Consider the following 20,462-nt stretch of genomic DNA (forward strand, 5'->3'; position numbering starts at 1 on the left):
CGTTTTTTTTACGAACGGCGCATGCGCGAAATCACGTCGCAAATAGTCAATGCTTTCGACGTGAACGTAACTTGCGCAAGGCCCTTCTCGTGAACGATTTACGCAAACAACGGAAAATTCGACGCTGTCCCGACGTCCATACCTAACATTGCGTACACCTCATAGAGGCAGGGGTAACGTTACGCCGAAAAAAAAGCCTTACGTAAACGACGTAAAAAAAAATGCGCCGGGCGGACGTACGTTTGTGGATTGGCGTATCTAGCTAATTTGCATACTCTACGTGGAAATCAACGGACGCGCCACCTAGCGGCCAGCGTAAATATGCACCTAAGATCCGACGGCGTACTAAGACGTAGGTCAGTCGGATCTACATCCACTTTTTGTGGATACAAAACAAAGATACGACGGCGCATGGTAGAACTTACGCCGCGTATCAATAGATATGCCGCTGTAAGTTCTTTGTGAATCTGGCCCTTGGTGTTTAAGTTAAAATCTTTTTTTTTTTGCTAGAAAATTACTTAGAACCCCCAAACATTATATATTGTTTTTTTTTTAAACACACTAGAGAATAAAATGGCGGTCGTTGCAATACTTTCTGTCACATCATATTTGCGCAGCGGTCTTACAAGCGCACATTGGGGTAGATCCACAGACAGAGTACGCCGGCGTATCTACTGATACGCCGGCGTACTTTTCAAATTTCCCGCATCGTATCTTTGGTTTTAATCCTCAAACCAAGATACGACGGCATCTTAGATCCGACAGGTATACGTCCTCGTACGCCTTTTGGATCTAAGATGCAATACTTCGGCGTCCGCTGGGTGGGGTTCACGTCGTTTTCCGCGTCGGGTATGCAAATTAGCTATTTCCAACGATCCACGAACATACGCGCGGCCGTCGCATTCTCTTACGTCATCTCTAGTCGGCTTTATCCGGCGTATAGTTAAAGCTGCTTTTTTGCGGCGTATAGTTAGATTTGCCATGTTAAGTATGGCCGTCGTTCCCGCGTCGAAATTTGAATTTTTTGTTTTTTTTGCGTAAGTCGTCCGTGAATCGGGATGGACGTAAGTCACGTCTAAGTTTAAAAAATGACGTCCTTGCGACATCATTTCGCGCAATGCACGGCGGGAAATTTAGAAACGGAGCATGCACAGTTCATTCGGCGCGGGGACGCGCTTCATTTAAATGAAACACGCCCCCTAATCGCCGATTTGAATTCCGCCGCCAGAGATACACTACGCCGCCGTAACTTACGGCGCAAATTCTTCCAGGATTCGAATTAGCCAAAAGTAAGTTACAGCGGCGTAGCGTATCTCTGATAGTAAGCCCAATTATATTTTTTTTTATTGTGAAAAATATATTACGCCGAGAAAATTGATACCCAACATGTCACGCTTAAAAAGTTGCGCCCGCTCGTGGAATGGTGTCAAACTTTTACCCTTTAAAAACCTTCATAGGCGACGTTTAAAAAAATCTACAGGTTGCATGTTTCGAGTTACAAGAGGAGGTCTAGGGCTAGAATTATTTCTCTCGCTCTAACGATCGCGGCGATACCTCACATGTGTGGTTTGAACACCGTTTTCATATGCGGGTGCTGCTCACGTAGGCGTTCGCTTCTGCATGCGAGCTCGCCGGGACGGGGCGCGTTAAAACATTTTTTTTCTAATTTATTTAAGTTTTTATTTTTTATTTTTACACTGTTCTTTTTTTTTTTATTAACTTTTATTCCTATAACAAGGAATGTAAACATCCCTTGTAATAGAAACTAAGCATGACAGGTCCTCTTAAATATGAAATCCGGGGGTCAAAAAGACTTCACATTTCATATTTACACTAAAATGCAAAATAAATAAAAAAATGTTATTTGAAAACAACAATAGCTCTCCCAGCAGCCAGGAGCAATAGATCCCTCCTACAACAGTAGATCCCTCCGGGCAACAATTAGCCCCCCCCAGCAACATAAGACCCCCGTAACAACAATAGACAGCTTTCTCGACAATAGATGTTCACAGCAACAATAAATCCCCCAGCAGCCACCATCAATAGACTCTCCAGCACCCCCCCCCCCCCCCCCCTTGTCATTGCATACATCTAATGCTGGAGGTGCCGGAACTGCATTTCCCTTACAAAAAAACGACTGAGGCCAAAAACAGCAACTGTAAAAAGTCCAGTGTGTATGAGGCCAAGGTCTCTAATCACCTCTAGGTGGCTGTGTTTCCTCCCCCCCCCCCCCTTTTTTTTTTAGAAGTACATTGAAAGTTGTTATGTTTTATAGTAACAACATTTTTATTGAATGGTAAAAAAATATAGAAAAATATAGAAAAAAATTAAGTAAAGCGTGCAAACAAATATAAAAACCAAAGTGTTTGTGTGTATTTATTAAAATATTATAAATTGTCGTATGCATTGGATATTCAGTAAGTTAATAGTGAAGACTAAAAAATAAAAAAAATAAAAAGAATTCAAAAATGTTTTTGTAAAAATAATGACCGCAATAAATTTGCGCCTTTGTGATAAAAGTGTTTATTTTTATTGAGTATTGATTCTATTTGTTTAATTGAATTTTTTTTTAATAATTGATGAGGGGAGTTTTCAGTAGTTGGATGGGTTATGAAGAAATGACAGTCCAAAGGTTGTAGGTCATCATTTCTGGGGTGAAGCAGTTTTAGGGGCGCTCAATGTTACGGCCGTACTGAGAAATCCTGTTGCCTCTAGGCACACCTAAATGATCAAGCTCTGGGAGAATCAGAAAGAAAAGATTTTTACTCACAATTACTTCTTTTATGGTGTTTTTTTTTTATCTTCAGAGACGTGGCACTTCCATGGGTGCAAAGTTGATGCCCACATAGGCCAACCTGTTTATGGGTTTGTTGGAGAAGCACCACACCAGTTGGGATTGGGTGCTTCTTCCAATACACTGACAATATAAGCCCAGATTCACAAAGGACTTACGCCGACGTATAACAAGTTACGCCGACGTAAGTGCAAATGTGCGCTGTCGTATCTGTGCGCCAGACCCACAAACAGACATGCGCCTAAAACCAGGCTACATCCCGCCGACGTAGCTTGCTCACGCCAGCGTAGGGTGGGCGCACATTTAGGTTGAGCGCATGGTGCCGCTCCCATTGATTAGCCATTCAAATATGCAAATGAGGCGATTCACGAACGTGCGTTATGCGCGTAAGTTGTACGTCCGGCGTAAAGTTATTCCCCGTAAAGGAGGTGCAACCCGGCAACAGACATGCACAGGTCTGCACCAGGGAACACAAGCCGGCAAATTGTGCGTTGGACGTGTGTCTGGCTGGGCGTAGGTTATGTTCACGGCGTACGCAGTGATCCGGCGTAGCTTAGGCAGTTTTGCCGGCGTGGTTGTGAGCAGGCGCGTGGGGTTGCGTCCACGTCACGGCGCATGCGCAATTTGTGATACGTATCTGTCTGGCGCCCGGCCCATCATTTGCATGGGGTCACGCCTCATTTGCATGGGTTCACGCCCACTTCAACCTACGCCGGCGTGCAACTTCGAAACCCACGCCACGCTGGCGCAGCGTTGGGAGCACTGGCTTGCTGAATGCAATGCTTGCCTCTCTGCGCTGCGTTGGCATAGCATACAGTGTTTGCCCTACGGCGGCGTAATGTGCGCCATGCTCTCTGTGAATCTGGGCCTCAATCTTTATTGTAGACCGAGGTCTTTCAGTGAGTTTTTGGGATATTTAAATTAGAACTCTTGTAATTTGAGGTTCACTGGAACGGAACAAATTACGAGTATTGAATAAAGGTACCTGGATATTTCTCTGATGGGTTCAGTGAGTGATCATAGGATCCATTCCAAACACAACAATACCGAACCCCAACTTCTAGAAATTCCCTCCTATGAGCTGAAAGGAAATATTAGTTATCCTGGACAAACCATCCTTCTTTAAAGGGGTTGTAAAGGTATAAAAAAAATATTCCCTAAATAGCTTCCTTTCCCTTAGTGCAGTCCTCCTTCACTTACCTCATCCTTCCATTTTGCTTTTAAATGTCCTTATTTCTTCTGAGAAATCCTCACTTCCTGTTCTTCTGTCTGTAACTCCACACAGTAATGTAAGGCTTTCTCCCTGGTGTGGAGTGTCGTGCTCGCCCCCTCCCTTGAATTACAGGAGAGTCAGGACACTCTCTATGTTGCAGATAGAGAAAGGAGCTGTGTGTTAGTGGGCGTCCCGACTCTCCTGTAGTCCAAGGGAGGGGGCGACACTCCACACCAGGGAGAAAGCCTCACATTACTGTGTGGAGTTACAGACAGAAGAACAGGAAGTGAGGATTTCTCAGAAGAAATAAGGACATTTAAAAGCAAAATGGAAGGATGAGGTAAGTGGAGGAGGACTGCAATAAAGGGGTTGTAAAGGAAAAAATGTTTCCCCTAAATAGCTTCCTTTACCTTAGTGCAGTCCTCCTTCACTTACCTCATCCTTCCATTTTGCTTTTAAATGTCCTTATTTCTTCTGAGAAATCCTCACTTCCTGTTCTTCTGTCTGCAACTCCACACAGTAATGCGAGGCTTTCTCCCTGGTGTGGAGAAAGCCTCTTGAGGGGGGAGGGGGCGAGCAGGAGGCTTAGCACGCTCTCTACTTTACAGATAGAGAAAGGAGCTGTGTGTTAGTGGGCATCCTGACACTCCTGCTCGCCCCCTCCCCCCTCAATAGGCTTTCTCCACACCAGGGAGAAAGCCTTGCATTACTGTGTGGAGTTACAGACAGAAGAACAGGAAGTGAGGATTTCTCAGAAGAAATAAGGACATTTAAAAGTAAAATGGAAGGATGAGGTAAGTGAAGGAGGACTGCACTAAGGGAAAGGAAGCTATTTAGGGATTTTTTTTTTTTACCTTTACAACCCCTATAAGGTCTCCCAACAGCGACCAATTTGCCCTCCAAGCACAGATCACCCTCCTAGCACAAATCCCCCCAAATAATCCGTGCTAGCACAAATCCCCCCCCCCCCAAAAAAATTCCCCTCCTTCCCCTCATTCCACCTCCTTACCCTTTTCTAGCACAAAATCTTCTTCCCCCCCCTCCCAACACAAATCCCCCCAAATCACCACTCCCAGCACACCTCACCTAATTTCCACTCCTTGAAAAAATCTTATCTCCTGCCGCCCCCCAAATCCCCCCCCAACACAAATCCCCTTCCCCCAACCTTGATGTAGTGCCCCCCTCCCCCATCTCACATGATTTCACAGTGCCCAGGGCAGCCACCCCGCTTGCCCACCCCTTGTCCTGACCCTGGGTGAATTGCTTGGATGTTTGGGTAATATTCTTCTGAATATGGCTGTATTCAGTCATCTCTACGTGGTCTTCTTCTGAGGAAGTCACAAAAGAATTGTGTGGCCTGTCAATGCTTACCGCCCTCGGCCAACATGTGCGCCTAGTGATAAGAGGGGTTTCTTTACTACAGGCCCAACGTCTACAGACCTCAGATGAGCGGCGCGCTCTCGCTTTGACCATGCTGAAATACTTTATCCGTGCCAACTTGCTGCTGCTGTTTACTGGTAAGTCTGATGATTGAAGTAAACTCGACTTTTCATTGAGAAAAAAATAATAATGTAACTTTTTTTTATTAGAGAAGTGAATGTGTGAGATGATATTTTCCTACAAAACTGCTCCTCGAGCTTCACAAATGAGCCCCTAGAATGGCGGCCACGCGCCTCGTTACTTTCATAACCTTGAAAGCACTGACCTGAAAGTCACGTGACTTACGGTGCCACTTTGCCAGGGAAGTCCTGGCAACTTAGGGGCAGATCCACAAAGCGAGTACGCTGGCGTATCTACTGATACGCCGGCGTACTTTCAAATTTCCCGCGTCGTATCTTTAGTTTGAATCCTCAAAACAAGATACGACGACATCTGGGTTAGATCCGACAGGTGTACGGCTTCGTACGCCTTCGGATCTAAGATGCAATTCTTTGGCGTCCGCTGGGTGGCGTTCACGCCGTTTTCCGCGTCGGGTATGCAAATTAGCTATTTCCGACGATCCACGAACGTACGAGCGGCCGTCGCATTCCTTTACGTCGTCTCTAGTCGGCTTTTTCCAGCGTATAGTTAAAGCTGCTGTTTCGTGGCGTATAGTTAAACCTGCTTTGTTAAGTATGGCCGTCGTTCCCGCGTTTAATTTGAATTTATTTTTTCGTTTGCGTAAGTCGTCCGTGAAGCGCGGGATGGACGTAATTTACGTCCAAGTCTAAACAATGACGTCCTTTCGCGCAATGCACGGCGGGAAATTTAGGGACGGCGCATGCGCAGTTCGTTCGGCGCGGGGACGCGCTTCATTTAAATGAAACACGCCCCCCCGCTCGCCGATTTGAATTAGGCGCCGTTACGCCGCGAGAGATACACTACGCCGCCGTAACTTATGGCCCAAATTCTTTGTGGATTCAAACTACAACAAGTAAGTTACAGCGGCGTAGCGTATCTCACATACGCTGCGCCCATGCAATTCTTTCTGGATCTGCCCCTTAATGCGACTTGGTGCGACTTTTCAGGAACGCCAGGGTAATCTCCCTGTAATGTTGGATCCAAATCCTATCATTATAGATGAGGATCTGACCCGGGGGAAGTTTAAATTGTTATTTTTTTTTTACTAGAAAATTACATATAACCCTTAAACATTATGGGCCAGATTTTCAAAGACTTACGACGGCGTATCTCCAGATACGCCGTCGTAAGTCCCAATGGGTGCCGTCGTATCTATGCGCCTGATTCACAGAATTAGTTACGCATAAATTCTGCCAAGATACGAGCGGCGTAAGTCTCCTACGCTGTCGTATCTTGGGGTGCATATTTATGCTGGCCGCTAGGTGGCGCTTCCGTTGATTTCCGTGTCGAATATGTAAATGAGCAAGATTCGCCGATTCACGAACGTACGTGCGCCCGTCGCAATGAGTTACGACGTTTACGTAAGACATAGATAAAACTGGTCTCTAGGTGGCGCAGCCCATGCAAGGTATGGTCGTCGGAACAAGCGTATCTTTTTACGTCGTTTACGTAAGTCGTACGCGAATGGGGCTGTGCGTAGGTTACGTTCACGTCACAGGCATTGAGCCGGTGCATCTTTGGGCGTAAATACGACGTGATACTGAGCATGCGCGCGCATGCGCCGTTCGTTCGGCCATGCATCTACATGGGGTCACGCTTAATTTAAATCCAACACGCCCACGACCTTCCTACTTTGAAATACGCGCACTCACGCCGGCCCATTTATGCTACGCCGCCGTAACTTAGGACGCAAGTGCTTTGTGAATACAGCACTTGCCTCTCTAAGTTGCGGCGGCGTAGCGTAAAAAAGATACGCTACGCCCGCACATAGTTACGACGCCCTATGTGAATCTAGGCCTATATATATATATATATATATATATATATATATAGGGCCATATTCAGCAAGAATTTACGCCGGCGTATCTATAGATACGCCGCGTAAATTCAAAGCTGCGCCGGCGTATCTTCTTTCTGTATAGAAGAAAGCAAGATACGCCGAAATTAGGCTAAGATCCGACTGGCGTAAGTCTCTTACGCCGTCGTATCTTAGGGTGCATATTTACGCTGGCCGATAGGTGGCGCTTCTGTCGTTTTCAGGCGTAGAATATGCAAATGACCTAGATACGCCGATTTACAAACGTACGTGCGCCCGGCGGAGTTTTTTTACGCCGTTTGCATAAGGCTTATCAGGCGTAACGTTGCTCCTGCTTCTATGAGGCGTACGCAATGTTAAGTATGGACGTCGTTCCCGCTTCAAATTTAGAATTTTTTACGTTGCTTGCGTAAGTCGTTCACGAACAGGGCTGGACGTAATTTACGTTCACGTCGAAACCAATACGTCCTTGCGGCGTACTTTGGAGCAATGCACACTGGGATATGTTCACGAACGGCGCATGCGCCGTTCGTAAAAAACGTCAATCATGTCGGGTCACCATCCATTTACATAAAACACGCCCCCTCATCCTCATTTGAATTAGGCGCGCTTACGCCGGCCCCATTTACGATACGCCTCCGTAACTTGGGAGGCAAGTGCTTTGTGAATACAGCACTTGCCTCTCTGATTTACGGCGGCGTAACGTAAATACGATACGCTATGCCGCCGTAACAATGGGCCCGGCTACTTGAATCTAGCCCATAATTTGTTTTTTTAGCAGAGACCCTAGAGAATAAAATGGCGATCGTTGCAATATTTTATGTCACACTGCGGTCTTTCAAACGCAATTGTTTTTGGGGAAAAAAATACAGTTTAATGCATAAAAAAATATATATATATAACAATTGTTATGCCAAGTAAATAGATACCTAACATGTCGCGCTTTAAAATTGCGCACGCTCGTGGAATGGCGAAAAAAAACGACGGTACTTAAAAATCTGCATAGGCGACGCTTTAAAAATGTTTTACAGGTCACCTGTTTAGAGTTACGGAGGAGGTTTGGCGCTAGAATTATTGCTTGCGCTCGCTTTGTGAGAACACCGTTTACATATGCGTGTCTTACGTAGGCGTTCGCTTCTGCGCGCGAGCAAGGAGGGGTGGGAGCGCTTTAAAACAAAATCTTTTTTTTTATATAATTTTTTTTTACAGTGTTTTACACGGTTCCTCTAATATATATATATATATATATATATATATATATATATATATATTTTATTTACTTTTATTCCTATCACAAAAACTGTAGATATCCCTTGTAATAGAAATAAGGGGTGACCGTTCCTCTTTATGGAGAGATTTTTTTTTAACCGCTACAGCCTCGGAAGATTTTACCCCCCTTCCTGACCAGAGCACTTTTACAATTTGGCACTGCGTCGCTTTAACTGACAATTGCGCGGTCGTGCGACGTGGCACCCAAACAAAATTAGCATCCTTTTTTTTCCCACAAATAGAGCTTTCTTTTTGGTGGTATTTGATCACCTTGCTTTGATCGCGCTGAAATACTTTATCGTTGCCAAATTCCTGTTGCTGTTTACTCGTAAGTCTGATGATTGAAGTAAACTTGACCCATAAGGGACAGTGGAGATCTGACAGGGCGGTCCCTGCACAGTGTGCGGAGCGATCCCCGCTAAGCAAGCGGAGGTTCACGGGGCGGATCTTCACGGATCCGTCCCGTGTGAAAGAGGCCTAACTGAATGGCGTTTAGTTTGCTAAAGCAATGATGGCAGCATGGCCGCCATTAGGAATTATGGGGCCCCTTACACAGGCATGGGCCCCCTGGAGCAGAGAAGCGGGGGGGGGGGAGAGTGCTGCCGCCTGAAATTTAGAAACGGGGGGGGGGGGGGCTGCTGCGAATTGAGAAGCGGGGGAAGGGCCTTTACAAAAAAGAAAAAATATATATAAAAAAAATAATAAAAAAAAAACAATATATATATATATAAAATAAAAGAAAATTAAACATTTATAAAAAAAAAAGGGGGGGTTTGACATCCAGGGCCCTGGGGACCACTGGGCCCTTTAATAAAAAATAAATAAAATATATATATATAAACGAAAATAAAAAAATTAACATTTATAAAAAAAAAAGCAGGTTTGCCACATGGGGCCCTGGGGACCTCTGAGCCCTTTAATAATATATATATATATATATATATATATATATATATATATATATATATATATATATATATATATATATAAAAAAGAACTAAAAAGAAAAAAACTGAAATAATATAATTTTTTTTTTTTTTTTTTTTTTTAAAGGGGGGTTGCCATCCGGGGCCCTGGGGACCTCTGGGCCCTTTATATATATATATATATATATATATATATATATATATATATATATATATATATATATATATATATATATATATATTAAATAAAAAAAATATAAAAAAATATATTTTTTATAAAAAAAGGGGGGTTGTCATCCGGGCCCTGGGGATCTCCGGGCCCATGGGGACCCCTGTACCCCTAAAAAAAAAAAATTGGCCCTTTAATAAAAAATTAAATAAAAATATATTAGAAAAAATATATATATTTTTATAAAAAATAAATTAAATAAAGAGGGGGTTGCCATCCGGGGCTCTGGGGGCCTTCGGGCCCCTGGGGACTTCCGGACCTCTAAAAAAAAAAAATTGGCCCTTTAATAAAAAATAAAATAAAAATATATTAAAAAAAAATATTTTATTTTTTTATAAAAAATAAAAAATAAAAAAGGGGAGTTGCCATCTGGGGCCCTGTGGGCCTCCGGGCCCCTGGGGACCTTCGGACCCCTTACAGGTGTACTGCCTGTACCCCCCTGATGGTGGCCCTGAAGGCAAGCATCCCAATACTTTTGGTAATATAGTGTAAAGATAGACTGAATAGATAGCTAGACACAGATAGATATGGTCAAACATTCAGCTTTCCCAGAAGAGATGAAGCTGTTATAGCTGCAAAGGCGGGGCCAACTCAATATTGAACCCTACGGACTAAGACTGGGATGCCATTAAAGGTCATATGTGAGTAAAGGCAGGCGTCCCAATACTTTTGGTAATATAATGTATAGGCAGATTCGATTTTGATGACCTTTTTGAACACACATGTGACTATTACATAATAAATCTCATCCTTTTGTGGTCTCTTCCCTCCCATGCTGTCCCCAGCGCACGAATCCAGACAAACCAACAACGGTCATCACTTCCTACATATTAAGGGCTTGGAGTTGGTCACGGCGACACGAGGAGACAATATTACCCTGCCATGTAATTTCAGCACAGATGGTTCCATGGAACTGACCATGCTGGTCATATCCTGGTCCAAGGATAGCAAGATCAAATGGGCCTACAGTAAGGACTCCCAGTCCGAATCGGTGGAAGAGGAACTCGTTTACGGGAAGGCGCACTTACATTTGGTGAACGTCCAGCAGGAAGATGGTGGGAGATACACCTGTGCCATCAAATACCGGTCACTGGAGGAACATGTAACTACAACCGTTCTTGTCACAGGTGAGTGAGATTTCCATCCTCCAGGCAGATATAAAAGAGGCAAATTATTTCAGCTCATATTGATGTATCAATGGCGGTGCGGCCATAAGGGGCGCATGGGCGCCGCCCCCTCTCTCCTCTATCACCATAGGTAGATTCATGCATTGCATGAATCTATCTATGGTTGCGGCTGCCACCCCCTATTCAGGTGTCTGGCCCCTTTTCGGGCGCTGGGCACCTGAATTACAGCAGCAGGGTATTTTTTGGAAGCACCTGATTAGAGCCATAGGCTCTAATAGGCGTCCAAAACGGTGCATGGAAGGTTCCTGAATGTACTCACACACAATTCTTCTCTGTGAATTATTTCCATATATAGATCCTGAAGGCCTTCGCTCCACTCCAGACTCTTCCCGGGATGGTATAGTCTCCACCAGCCTTCGCTCCACTCCAACCTCCCAGAATCCTAAAGACTCCAGACCTCCTTCTACTCTGGCCTCCCGGAAAGAAGTGGACTCCCAAGAAGATGTGGACTCCCAGGAAGAAGTGGACTCACAGGAAGATGTGGACTCACAGGAAGATGTGGACTCCCGGAAAGTCGATGTGGACTCACAGGAAGATGTGGACTCCCGGAAAGTCGATGTGGACTCACAGGAAGATGTGGACTCCTGGAAAGTCCATGTGGACTCACAGGAAGATGTGGACTCCAGTCTTCCCTTCATTCAGCCCTTTCAGAGTTCTCCTGACTTCAGCCCTACCTCCATTCTGGCCTCCAAAAAAACAAATGTTTCCGCTTCAGAAATCATTGGAAATGCCAAATTCCGAACCCTAAAGGTTGGGATGGTGGCTGCAGCGTTGGTGGCTTCATGGGTCCTCTTCCTCTACTTTTATCTTCTAGGTTATTATTCCTCCAACGCTCCTTAGACGGTTCTGGGTTATGTAATATGAACCCTAAGGGCCCTTTCACACGGAGCGGATCAGTAATGACCTGCTCCGTGTGTCCGCAAAGCTCAGCGGGGATCCTCCGTAAAATCCCCGCTGAGCTGGCAGCTGACAGGGCGGTCCCCGCACACTGTGCAGGGACCGCCCTGTGTTTCCTCCGCTCTCCCCTATGGGGGATCGGACGAACACGGACCGTATGTCCGTGTTCATCCGAAACGATCTGGCAGATGGAAGAAAAATAGGATTTCTTCCGTCTGCAAATGCGGATCTTTGCGGAGGCGGACAAATTACGGGTGTCAGCGGATGTTCATCCGCTGACACCCGTAATCACATAGGGACCCATGTATGTCCCGTTTTCATCTGCAAACGGACGGATGAAAATGCGGACATAAGGTCCGTACGTGTGAAAGGGCCCTAACTGTTTATATTTTTTATGACTTGTTACATTACGGGTAGTTGTTGGTTACATGTGACTGTTGCATCATTAGAGTGTCATTAACCCTCCAATCCAGAATGATATCTGAAACATCACCTTTTTCTTTTTTTTTGTTGTTATTACATATTGTCACAAGTGCAGTACAGCATGATTAGGTGACAGTATATAAAAAAACTTTTGTTTTTAAATGTTATTATATATTTTTTCTTTACTTTTTACAATTTTATTTTCTAACACTGTGACCAGAACAATACAGTGTTACCATAGTAACACCCTGGGGAAGTGATCAGTTTTTTTTTTACACATTATGATTGTTTATAGCAGTGAATTTCATTAGTATAAGTCAGGGGGTCTCCAAACTGCGGCCCGAGGGCGCTGAGTGATGAGGCAGCTACATGGCGGACAGAGCACCCCTTCAATCAGTACCAGCCTTCAGATGGATCTTTTATTGGGTTCTAGTTCTGGTTCCGGTTTCATCCGGTTTGGCGAATCATTTGAGTCCAAGACTCTTGACCAACACGCATTTTATCGATCCATCCCCGCTGACAAGTGGGTCCACCGCCCTACAATTTCCCATAGTTGCACATAGTGCCCCCAGGAACCCTGAAAGCCCTCATTTTCCACAGTTGCTCCCAACTCCCATTGTGTCCCCCCCCCCCACAACCTCCCATACTTGCCCACTGAGCCCCTGAGAGCCCTCAAACTCCACAGTGCCACCCAGCCTCCCACAGCTCCCCCAACCTTTAATAGTGGCCCATGGCATCCTCAGGTTCCAGTTCCCTGAGAGCCTCTCAGCCTCCACAGTGCCTCCCATATGCCATAGTGCCCCCGAACCATTGTGGCCTACAGTGTGCCAAGACCTATCGATCCGTCCCTGCAGACAAGTAAGTCCACCGTCTCTGGATTGATCCTTCTCTGGGTTCCAGTCTTATCTTGGTTGGTACAGCATTCAATTTCCAGGCCTTTGGCCAATCGAGCGTTGTCTCGCAAAATGAGCAGGATTCAGGCCAAAGCGGTGAGCAGGACTGCGTTTGACCTGAGGTGGGGGGGTGCCGGAGCCAAGCGAAGCCGAACGGGGCCGATCGTAGCCATTCGGAAATGCTCGGAAAGACATGGAAATACTTCGTTCCCAAGCCTTTCCGAGGTCAGCCAAGATGTCCTCTGGCCTTTCAGGCTGTTTCCGAGGCTCTCTGGCGCCCCCCCCCCCACCTCTGGCCACATGCTGTATTGCATGCCATTGAAGTCCATGCGGAACAAATTACTTTTGTTTCTATTGACTTCAATGGGAAAACTCGCTTTGATATGCGAGTACTTTGGATTACGAGCATTCTCCTGGAGTTGATTATGCTCGTAATCCGAGGTTCCACTGTATTGGTGTTCTTATTCGGTTATTCACATTTTTGGACTATATCAAATTTTTGTACACATTGCTATTGTGTCTACACATCAGATATTTATATATTAATATTCTCAATAGATGAACTTGTCCTGGTACTGGAGATTGTACAGAGATTGTATGGTCAGATTGGGTAGTATATGGGCAGCTCACTTTGAGCAGAGAAAAGCAATAGATGTCAAATATAAGAAGGAGACTAATTGGCTGTTAAATGGGACACATTCTGGATTCTTTATTAATACCATAAATATACAACCAACAGTAACACAGGGGGTATCCTTTGTCAGGGGCGGACTGACAACTCATGGGGCCCCCGGGCAATAGAAGATTATGGGGGCCCTGGGCTTACAGATGGCCACCACGCCAGGAGGCAGTGCAGAGGCGGGGCAGCTAAAATCTCGGTATTTTCACATCAAAAGCATGTCGGTTTTCGGACATATCAGGGACAGATGTAAAAAAAAACACAGATTTTTACATACTGTCCCTGGTTTTACTGAGCCTGGCAACCCTGACAGGGCCCCCTAGTGGCATGGGGCCCTCGGGCAGTGCCTGAGTGCCTCAGTGGTCAGTCCGACCCTGTCCTTTGTCTATTTCACGGTGCAAGTAAGCAAGAAAGTAGAACACTCATCTTCATTTCTTCACTCCAAGCTCTAGAAATGAAAAGTAGTAAAATAACAACAACAAAAAAACGCCATAAGCTCCACCCAAATGTAAGCCACACCCCTTTTGTCAGCAGGCGGGAAGGGTCATCTCTTCATTCTTGCTGTAGGTTTACATAATCGCTCTCCAGGTCTGAAGCCGCTGCTGAAAGACAGAAAGATAGATTAGCTGAATTTTGATTGGTTGCTCTGCATACCTCCCTTTGCATTGGTTTTACACATATAGGGGGTTATCCTCAAAAGAGATACTCCGACTTAACTGCTGTTCAGTCTGTGTGTAACTTTGGAAACGATCCTCAAAAGGCTTTTTCCAAAGTTACACAGAAGATCCGGCATGTGTAATTGAATTACACTGCCTAATTTTAGGATGCAGTACCGCATCCGCCGCTGGGGGCATTTCGAGTCGAAATGCCGTTGCTAGTATGCAAATTAGCACTTAAGGCGATCCACAAAGCTTTCTAGCTTCCTTTTTGCGCCGTAAGTGTTATTTTGCAAGTGTAAAATTAGGGCTCGTTCTACAAAGTGTAAAGTTAGTCACACCTTGTAAAGGCCCATTCCAGCGACGGCATTTGGTATGCTTTCCCGAGGGAGAACTCCACGGCAATTTGTAAAAAACAAAACCGGCATGGGTTCCTCCCCAGGAGCATACCAGGCCCTTAGGTCTGGCATGGGTTGTAAGGAGACCCCCCCACGCCGAAAAATTGACGTAGGGGGTCCCCCTACAATCCATACCAGACCCGTATCCAAAGCACGCTACCCGGCCGGCCAGGAAGGGAGTGGGGACGAGCGAGCGCCCCCCCCCCTCCTGAGCCGTGCCAGGCCGCGTGCCCTCAACATGGGGGGGTTGGGTGCTCTGGGGCAGGGGGGCGCACTGCGGGCCCCCCCACCCCAGAGCACCCTGTCCCCATGTTGATGAGGACAGGACCTCTTCCCGACAACCCTTGCCATTGGTTGTCGGGGTATGCGGGCGGAGGCTTATCGGAATCTGGGAGTCCCCTTTAATAAGGGGGCCCCCAGATACCGGCCCCCCACCCTAAGTGAATGGATATGGGGTACATCGTACCCCTATCCATTCACCTGGAGGCAAAAAGTAAAAGTTAATAAACACACAACACAAGGCTTTTTAAAATATTTTATTATTCTGCTCCGGATGCCCCCCTGTCTTCGTTATTAGCTCAATTACCAGGGGGGGCTTCTTCTTCCGCTCTCCGGGGGTCTTCTCCGCTCTCCGGGGGGGGTTTCTTCTTCCGCTCTCCGGGGGGGGGCTTCTCCGGACTCCGGGGGTCTTCTTCCATCTTCTTCCCTCTTCCGCTCTTGACTCGGCGAACCCCGGTTCTTCTGCAGCTCTCCGGTGCCTTCTTCTTCAGCGCTGGCTGCCTGCTATGTTTGTGTGTTAGCTCGATTTCAAACAGGCAGCCGGCGCGGTCTTCTGTGGCGTCATCTTCTCTTCTGGTCTTCTGTTCTTCCGATGTTGCCTCGTCGCCTGTTGTCGCTGTAATGATGGAAGCGCGCCTTGCATCACATTTATATAGGCATCACCGTCCCATCATGCTCCGGCAGGTACCCACGTGGTGGGTGCCTACCCACGTGCACCCACCACGTGGGTACCTACCGGAGCATGATGGGACGGTGATGCCTATATAAATGTGATGCAAGGCGCGCTTCCATCATTACAGCGACAACAGGCGACGAGACAACATCGGAAGAAAGGAAGAGAAGACCCTGACGCCACAGAAGACCGCGCTGGCTGCCTGTTTGAAATCGAGCTAACACACAAACATAGCAGGCAGCCAGCGCTGAAGAAGAAGGCACCGGAGAGCTGAAGAAGAACCGGGGTTCGCCGAGTCAAGAGCGGAAGAGGGGAGAAGATGGAAGAAGCCCCCCGGAGTCCGGAGAAGACCCCCGGAGAGCGGAGAAGACCCCCGGAGAGCGGAGAAGACCCCCGGAGAGTGGAAGAAGAAGCCCCCCCTGGTAATTGAGCTAATAACGAAGACAGGGGGGGCCTCCGGAGCAGAATAATAAACTATTTTAAAAAGCCTTGTGTTGTGTGTTTACTACATTTTACTTTTTGCCTACAGGTGAATGGATAGGGGTACGATGTACCCCATATCCATTCACTTAGGGTGGGGGGCCGGTATCTGGGGGCCCCCTTATTAAAGGGGACTCCCAGATTCCGATAAGCCTCCGCCCGCAGACCCCGACAACCAATGGCAAGGGTTGTCGGGAAGAGGTCCTGTCCTCATCAACATGGGGACAGGGTGCTCTGGGGTGGGGGGGCCCGCAGTGCGCCCCCCTGCCCCAGAGCACCCAACCCCCCCATGTTGAGGGCACGCGGCCTGGCACGGCTCAGGAGGGGGGGGGGGCGCTCGCTCGTCCCCACTCCCTTCCTGGCCGGCCGGGTAGCGTGCTTTGGATACGGGTCTGGTATGGATTGTAGGGGGACCCCCTACGTCAATTTTTCGGCGTGGGGGGGTCTCCTTACAACCCATGCCAGACCTAAGGGCCTGGTATGCTCCTGGGGGGGGGAAGCCATGCCGTTTTTTTCTTTGAAAATGGGCATGGAGTTCTCCCTCAGGAATGCATGCCGCTGTCATTTTTTTTATCCCCGACGCAACTTTAAGCCATCGCGATCCTCAAAACTCGGCGTAACGTAACTTCGCGCATGCGCAGTACGGCCGGCGCGCATGCGCAGTACGGCCGGCGCGGGAGCGCGCCTCATTTAAATGGGACTCGCCCCATTTGAATAGGAACGCCTTGCGCCGGCGGAATTTTAGTTACACAGCCTGAAATTTCTAGATAAGTGCTTTGTGGATCAGGCACTTAGGTAGAAACTTTAAGGCAGTGTAACTTAAATTGGATTTTTTAAGTTACGTCAGGTTTTTGTGGATCTGGCCCATACTGTATATTTATCTTTTTTTTAATTAGAAACTTCAACCAAAAAGTCATCATACCCATCTCCTGACTAATTCCGTGATCTCCATGTACTCTCTACACATGCTGGGGTCTAAAACATTAGACTATCAGAGCCATTCCCATCCAAGCCCATTGTGGGCTTGGATGGGAATGGCTCCGCATCTGAGGTCCTGATGGTATAGACCAGTGGTTCTCAACCAACAGGCTGTGGCCCACTGCTTGGTCATGCCCTCCTGGCAACTGGGCCTCTAGCCAACTGCAGATGTCTTAACCTCCCACAGTGCCTCCCAGCTCCCACAGTCCCCCCAACATCCCATAGTTGCCCCCAAGCCCCCTGAGAGCCTTCAACCTCCACAGTGCCACCCAGACTTCCACAGTGCCCCCTAGCCTTCCAAAGTTCCCCATAGTACCCCAGGCCACCTAAGAGCCCTCAGCCTCTACAGTGCCTCCTAGCTTCCACAGTGCCCCCCAACCTTCCATAGTGGCCTTCAGTGTCTTCAGACCTGTTTAGGTTCCTCAACCTTCACTTTGCCTCCCAGCTCCCATAGTGCCCTCCAATGTCCCATAGTTGCCCATAGTGCCCCCAAGAACCCTTAGAGCCCTCATTCTGCACAGTTTCTTCGAGCTCCCATTGTGCCCCCCCCCCACCCCAACAACCTCCCATAGTTGTTCATTGAGCCCCTGAGAGCCCTCAAACTCCACAGTGCCACCCAGCCTCCCACAGCTCCCCCAACCTTTAACAGTGGCTTATGGCACCCTCGGGTTCCAGTTCCCTGAGAGCCTCTCAGCCTCCACAGTGCCTCCCATATGCCATAGTGCCCCCAAACCTACCATAGTGGCCTACAGTGTGCCAATACCCTTTGAGAGTCCTCACAGTGCCTCAAAGCTCCCATCGTGTTCCCCAACCCCCCAAAGTGGCTCACAGTGCCTGTAGACTGCCTGAAAGCCCTCAGCCTCCAAAGTGCCTCCCAGCTCCCATATTGCCCCCCCCCCCAACCTCCTATAGTGTCCCTAGTCCCCTTGAGAGCCTTCCACAGTATCGCCCAAGCCTCCCACAATTCCCCCAAGCCTACGGCAGAGTCTCCAGCCCTCTATACTGTCTCCAACATCCAACAGTGTCCCACAGTGCCCACCAACCTCCCACAATGCTCCTCGGCCTTCTCAAGAAACCTTATCCCTACAAGGCCACCAAGTCAGCTGCAGAGTGCCCTAGCCAACTCCATAAACCCCCATCCCTCTGCAGTGACACCCTGCACTATCCAAAGCCTTCCAGCTTTTCAATACTCAATATGAATTCCTATACTTTGGCTTAGTGGTTAGCAATCTTGCAGCACTGGGATCCTTGGTTTCAATCCCAACCAGGACACTATCTACCTGTACATAGAATTTGCATGTTCTCCCAATGTCTGCATGGGTTTCCTCCGGGTACTCCTGTTTCCTCCCACGCTCCAAAGGCATGCTGGTTGGTCAATTGGCTCCTGTCTAAACTAGCCTTAGTATATGTATACATGTGATGTAGGGACCTTAGCTTGTAAGTTCCTGACTGACTGATATGAATAATCAGAAAGTAAAGGCTTGTGTGAAATGTTGATGCTAGATAAATACCTGAAATGAATAAACTAGCCAGGGTGGGCTCTTCATCTGCCTGATTTCAAATTTCAGCAAGTGTACATGGGATTTATACTTACAGGAAGGGGAGCCGTGGGCATTGACCACGTTCTCATAGGAGTGAAGGGAGCTCTGTGAAAGAATCGACACCTTCCCTTCGCTTTCCACGCTGGATCTCATGGCGGTTGCTGAAATGAGAGGAATGTAGTTATAAATTAAAGGAGCACCCAGGTAAAATTATGAGAGGAAGAGGATGATGAGAGACCTGGGAATTGCCATTTTGCTCATGTGACAGTGCCTATGCAAAGCTCCTCGACCCCTATACTCGACTTTAAAGTGTTCCCCTGCAGCAGCTTCTTCATCCTCCACATCCAGCAAGAATGCCCAGTACTCCTAGTCATGGGCGACCATGTGACCTACCCCCCTTTGTCAGGAAGTCCAGAAATGTCATTGCTTTTATAGGGTCATCTTTACAGTAAGGACCCTTTCCTATAGAACTGATATTGCCAAAAAATCTTGGGCATATCTTGGATGAATTTCAACCGATTTTACTTGATACTTAGGGGTCTATTTTAATATATAAAAAAAAAAACGTGACAAACGTTCGCACAGCCACAATGAAAAATTGTCGTATTTTTTCCATTAAACGCATTTCCTATTATCCTAAGTGCCATCTGGTGGCCATAATGCGGTATTATCTTAAAATATCTCAGAAAAAAAAACACACATTATGACCACTAGATGGCACTGGCAGACATAGGGAGTCATCATATTAGAAAAAAAACTGCAATTACTTGAAGTGAATAATTGTCAGATTTGTACAGTGATTTTTTTTTTTTTAGAAATAGTCCCCACAGAGTACATGTTTAGAAAAGATTTTTGTATGACTATCTGGTGACTCAACCATCAAATCATTGATTGATATGCCCCTTAATCTGCATACTTGTGAGATTTTCCTGGCTCTGTTCCTGCAGGGGGGGGGGGGTTAGGTGTTCTCATTCACCTTTGTGTATTCTAGCTCCTTCTGTTACATTTTTCATATTATAAAATACAAAGGAAATGAGTGTCCCCAGGGGCGTCAGGAGGGTGTGGCTATATGGGCTGGAGCACCGAATGGGTCCCTGAAAAGCCCCGAGTGTCAGGAATGCAGTATCTAATTGACAGCCCCAAGCGCCGCCGGCCGCTGCCGAACAGTGACCGCTATGATTAGGAACGGCGCCGAGTGTGGCCGAGTTATATTGCAAGTCCCACCTTCTGGAGCCTGCAGCTCCTATGATGGACGTCCCACAGGTCCAATGCCGGGACCGCGGGACGTGTGATGTCCATCATAGGCGCCGCAGGCTCCAGAAGGCGGCAATTACAAGCCACATCACAGTAAAGATCCCGGCTCGGGCAGGCGGCTCTCCTCTCCTCCTTTCTGGCTGGCTGGCTGGCTGCTGTGACACATGATGGGTGTATGTCAGGTAGGTGAAGTCATTGTGTATGTCAGGTAGGTCCATGTATGTCAGGTAGGTGAGGTCAGTGTATGTCAGGTCAGTGTATGTCAGGTAGGTCCATGTATGTCAGGTAGGTGAGGTCAGTGTATGTCAGGTAGGTCC

At 47.2% G+C, this 20,462-nt stretch overlaps 2 protein-coding genes across 4 annotated transcripts in view; one reads left to right on the top strand and one right to left on the bottom strand.

Moving 5' to 3' along the window:
* The first annotated feature begins 5,425 nt into the window (after positions 1-5,425).
* LOC120942596 lies at positions 5,426-11,923 on the top strand. Its single transcript, XM_040355571.1, has 3 exons — positions 5,426-5,524; positions 10,593-10,934; positions 11,290-11,923. The coding sequence occupies exons 1-3, from the start codon at positions 5,479-5,481 to the stop codon at positions 11,832-11,834; spliced, it is 933 nt and encodes a 310-aa protein (XP_040211505.1). The 5' UTR covers positions 5,426-5,478; the 3' UTR covers positions 11,835-11,923.
* A 2,254-nt stretch (positions 11,924-14,177) lies between these two features.
* LOC120943098 overlaps positions 14,178-20,462 on the bottom strand; it is a 30,346-nt gene continuing 24,061 nt past the window's right edge. For 2 of the 3 annotated variants that reach the window (XM_040356212.1, XM_040356209.1), the window contains 2 exons: positions 18,945-19,052; positions 14,178-14,488 (listed from right to left, as the gene is read on the bottom strand). In XM_040356212.1, coding sequence (XP_040212146.1) covers positions 14,439-14,488; positions 18,945-19,052 — 158 coding nt within the window. In that variant the 3' untranslated portion in view covers positions 14,178-14,438. The remainder of the gene's footprint in view (positions 14,489-18,944; positions 19,053-20,462) is intronic. The other variant, XM_040356211.1, reaches the window with a different exon arrangement.

Source organism: Rana temporaria, chromosome 6 (genome assembly GCF_905171775.1).
Source record: "Rana temporaria chromosome 6, aRanTem1.1, whole genome shotgun sequence".
NCBI lineage: Eukaryota > Metazoa > Chordata > Amphibia > Anura > Ranidae > Rana > Rana temporaria.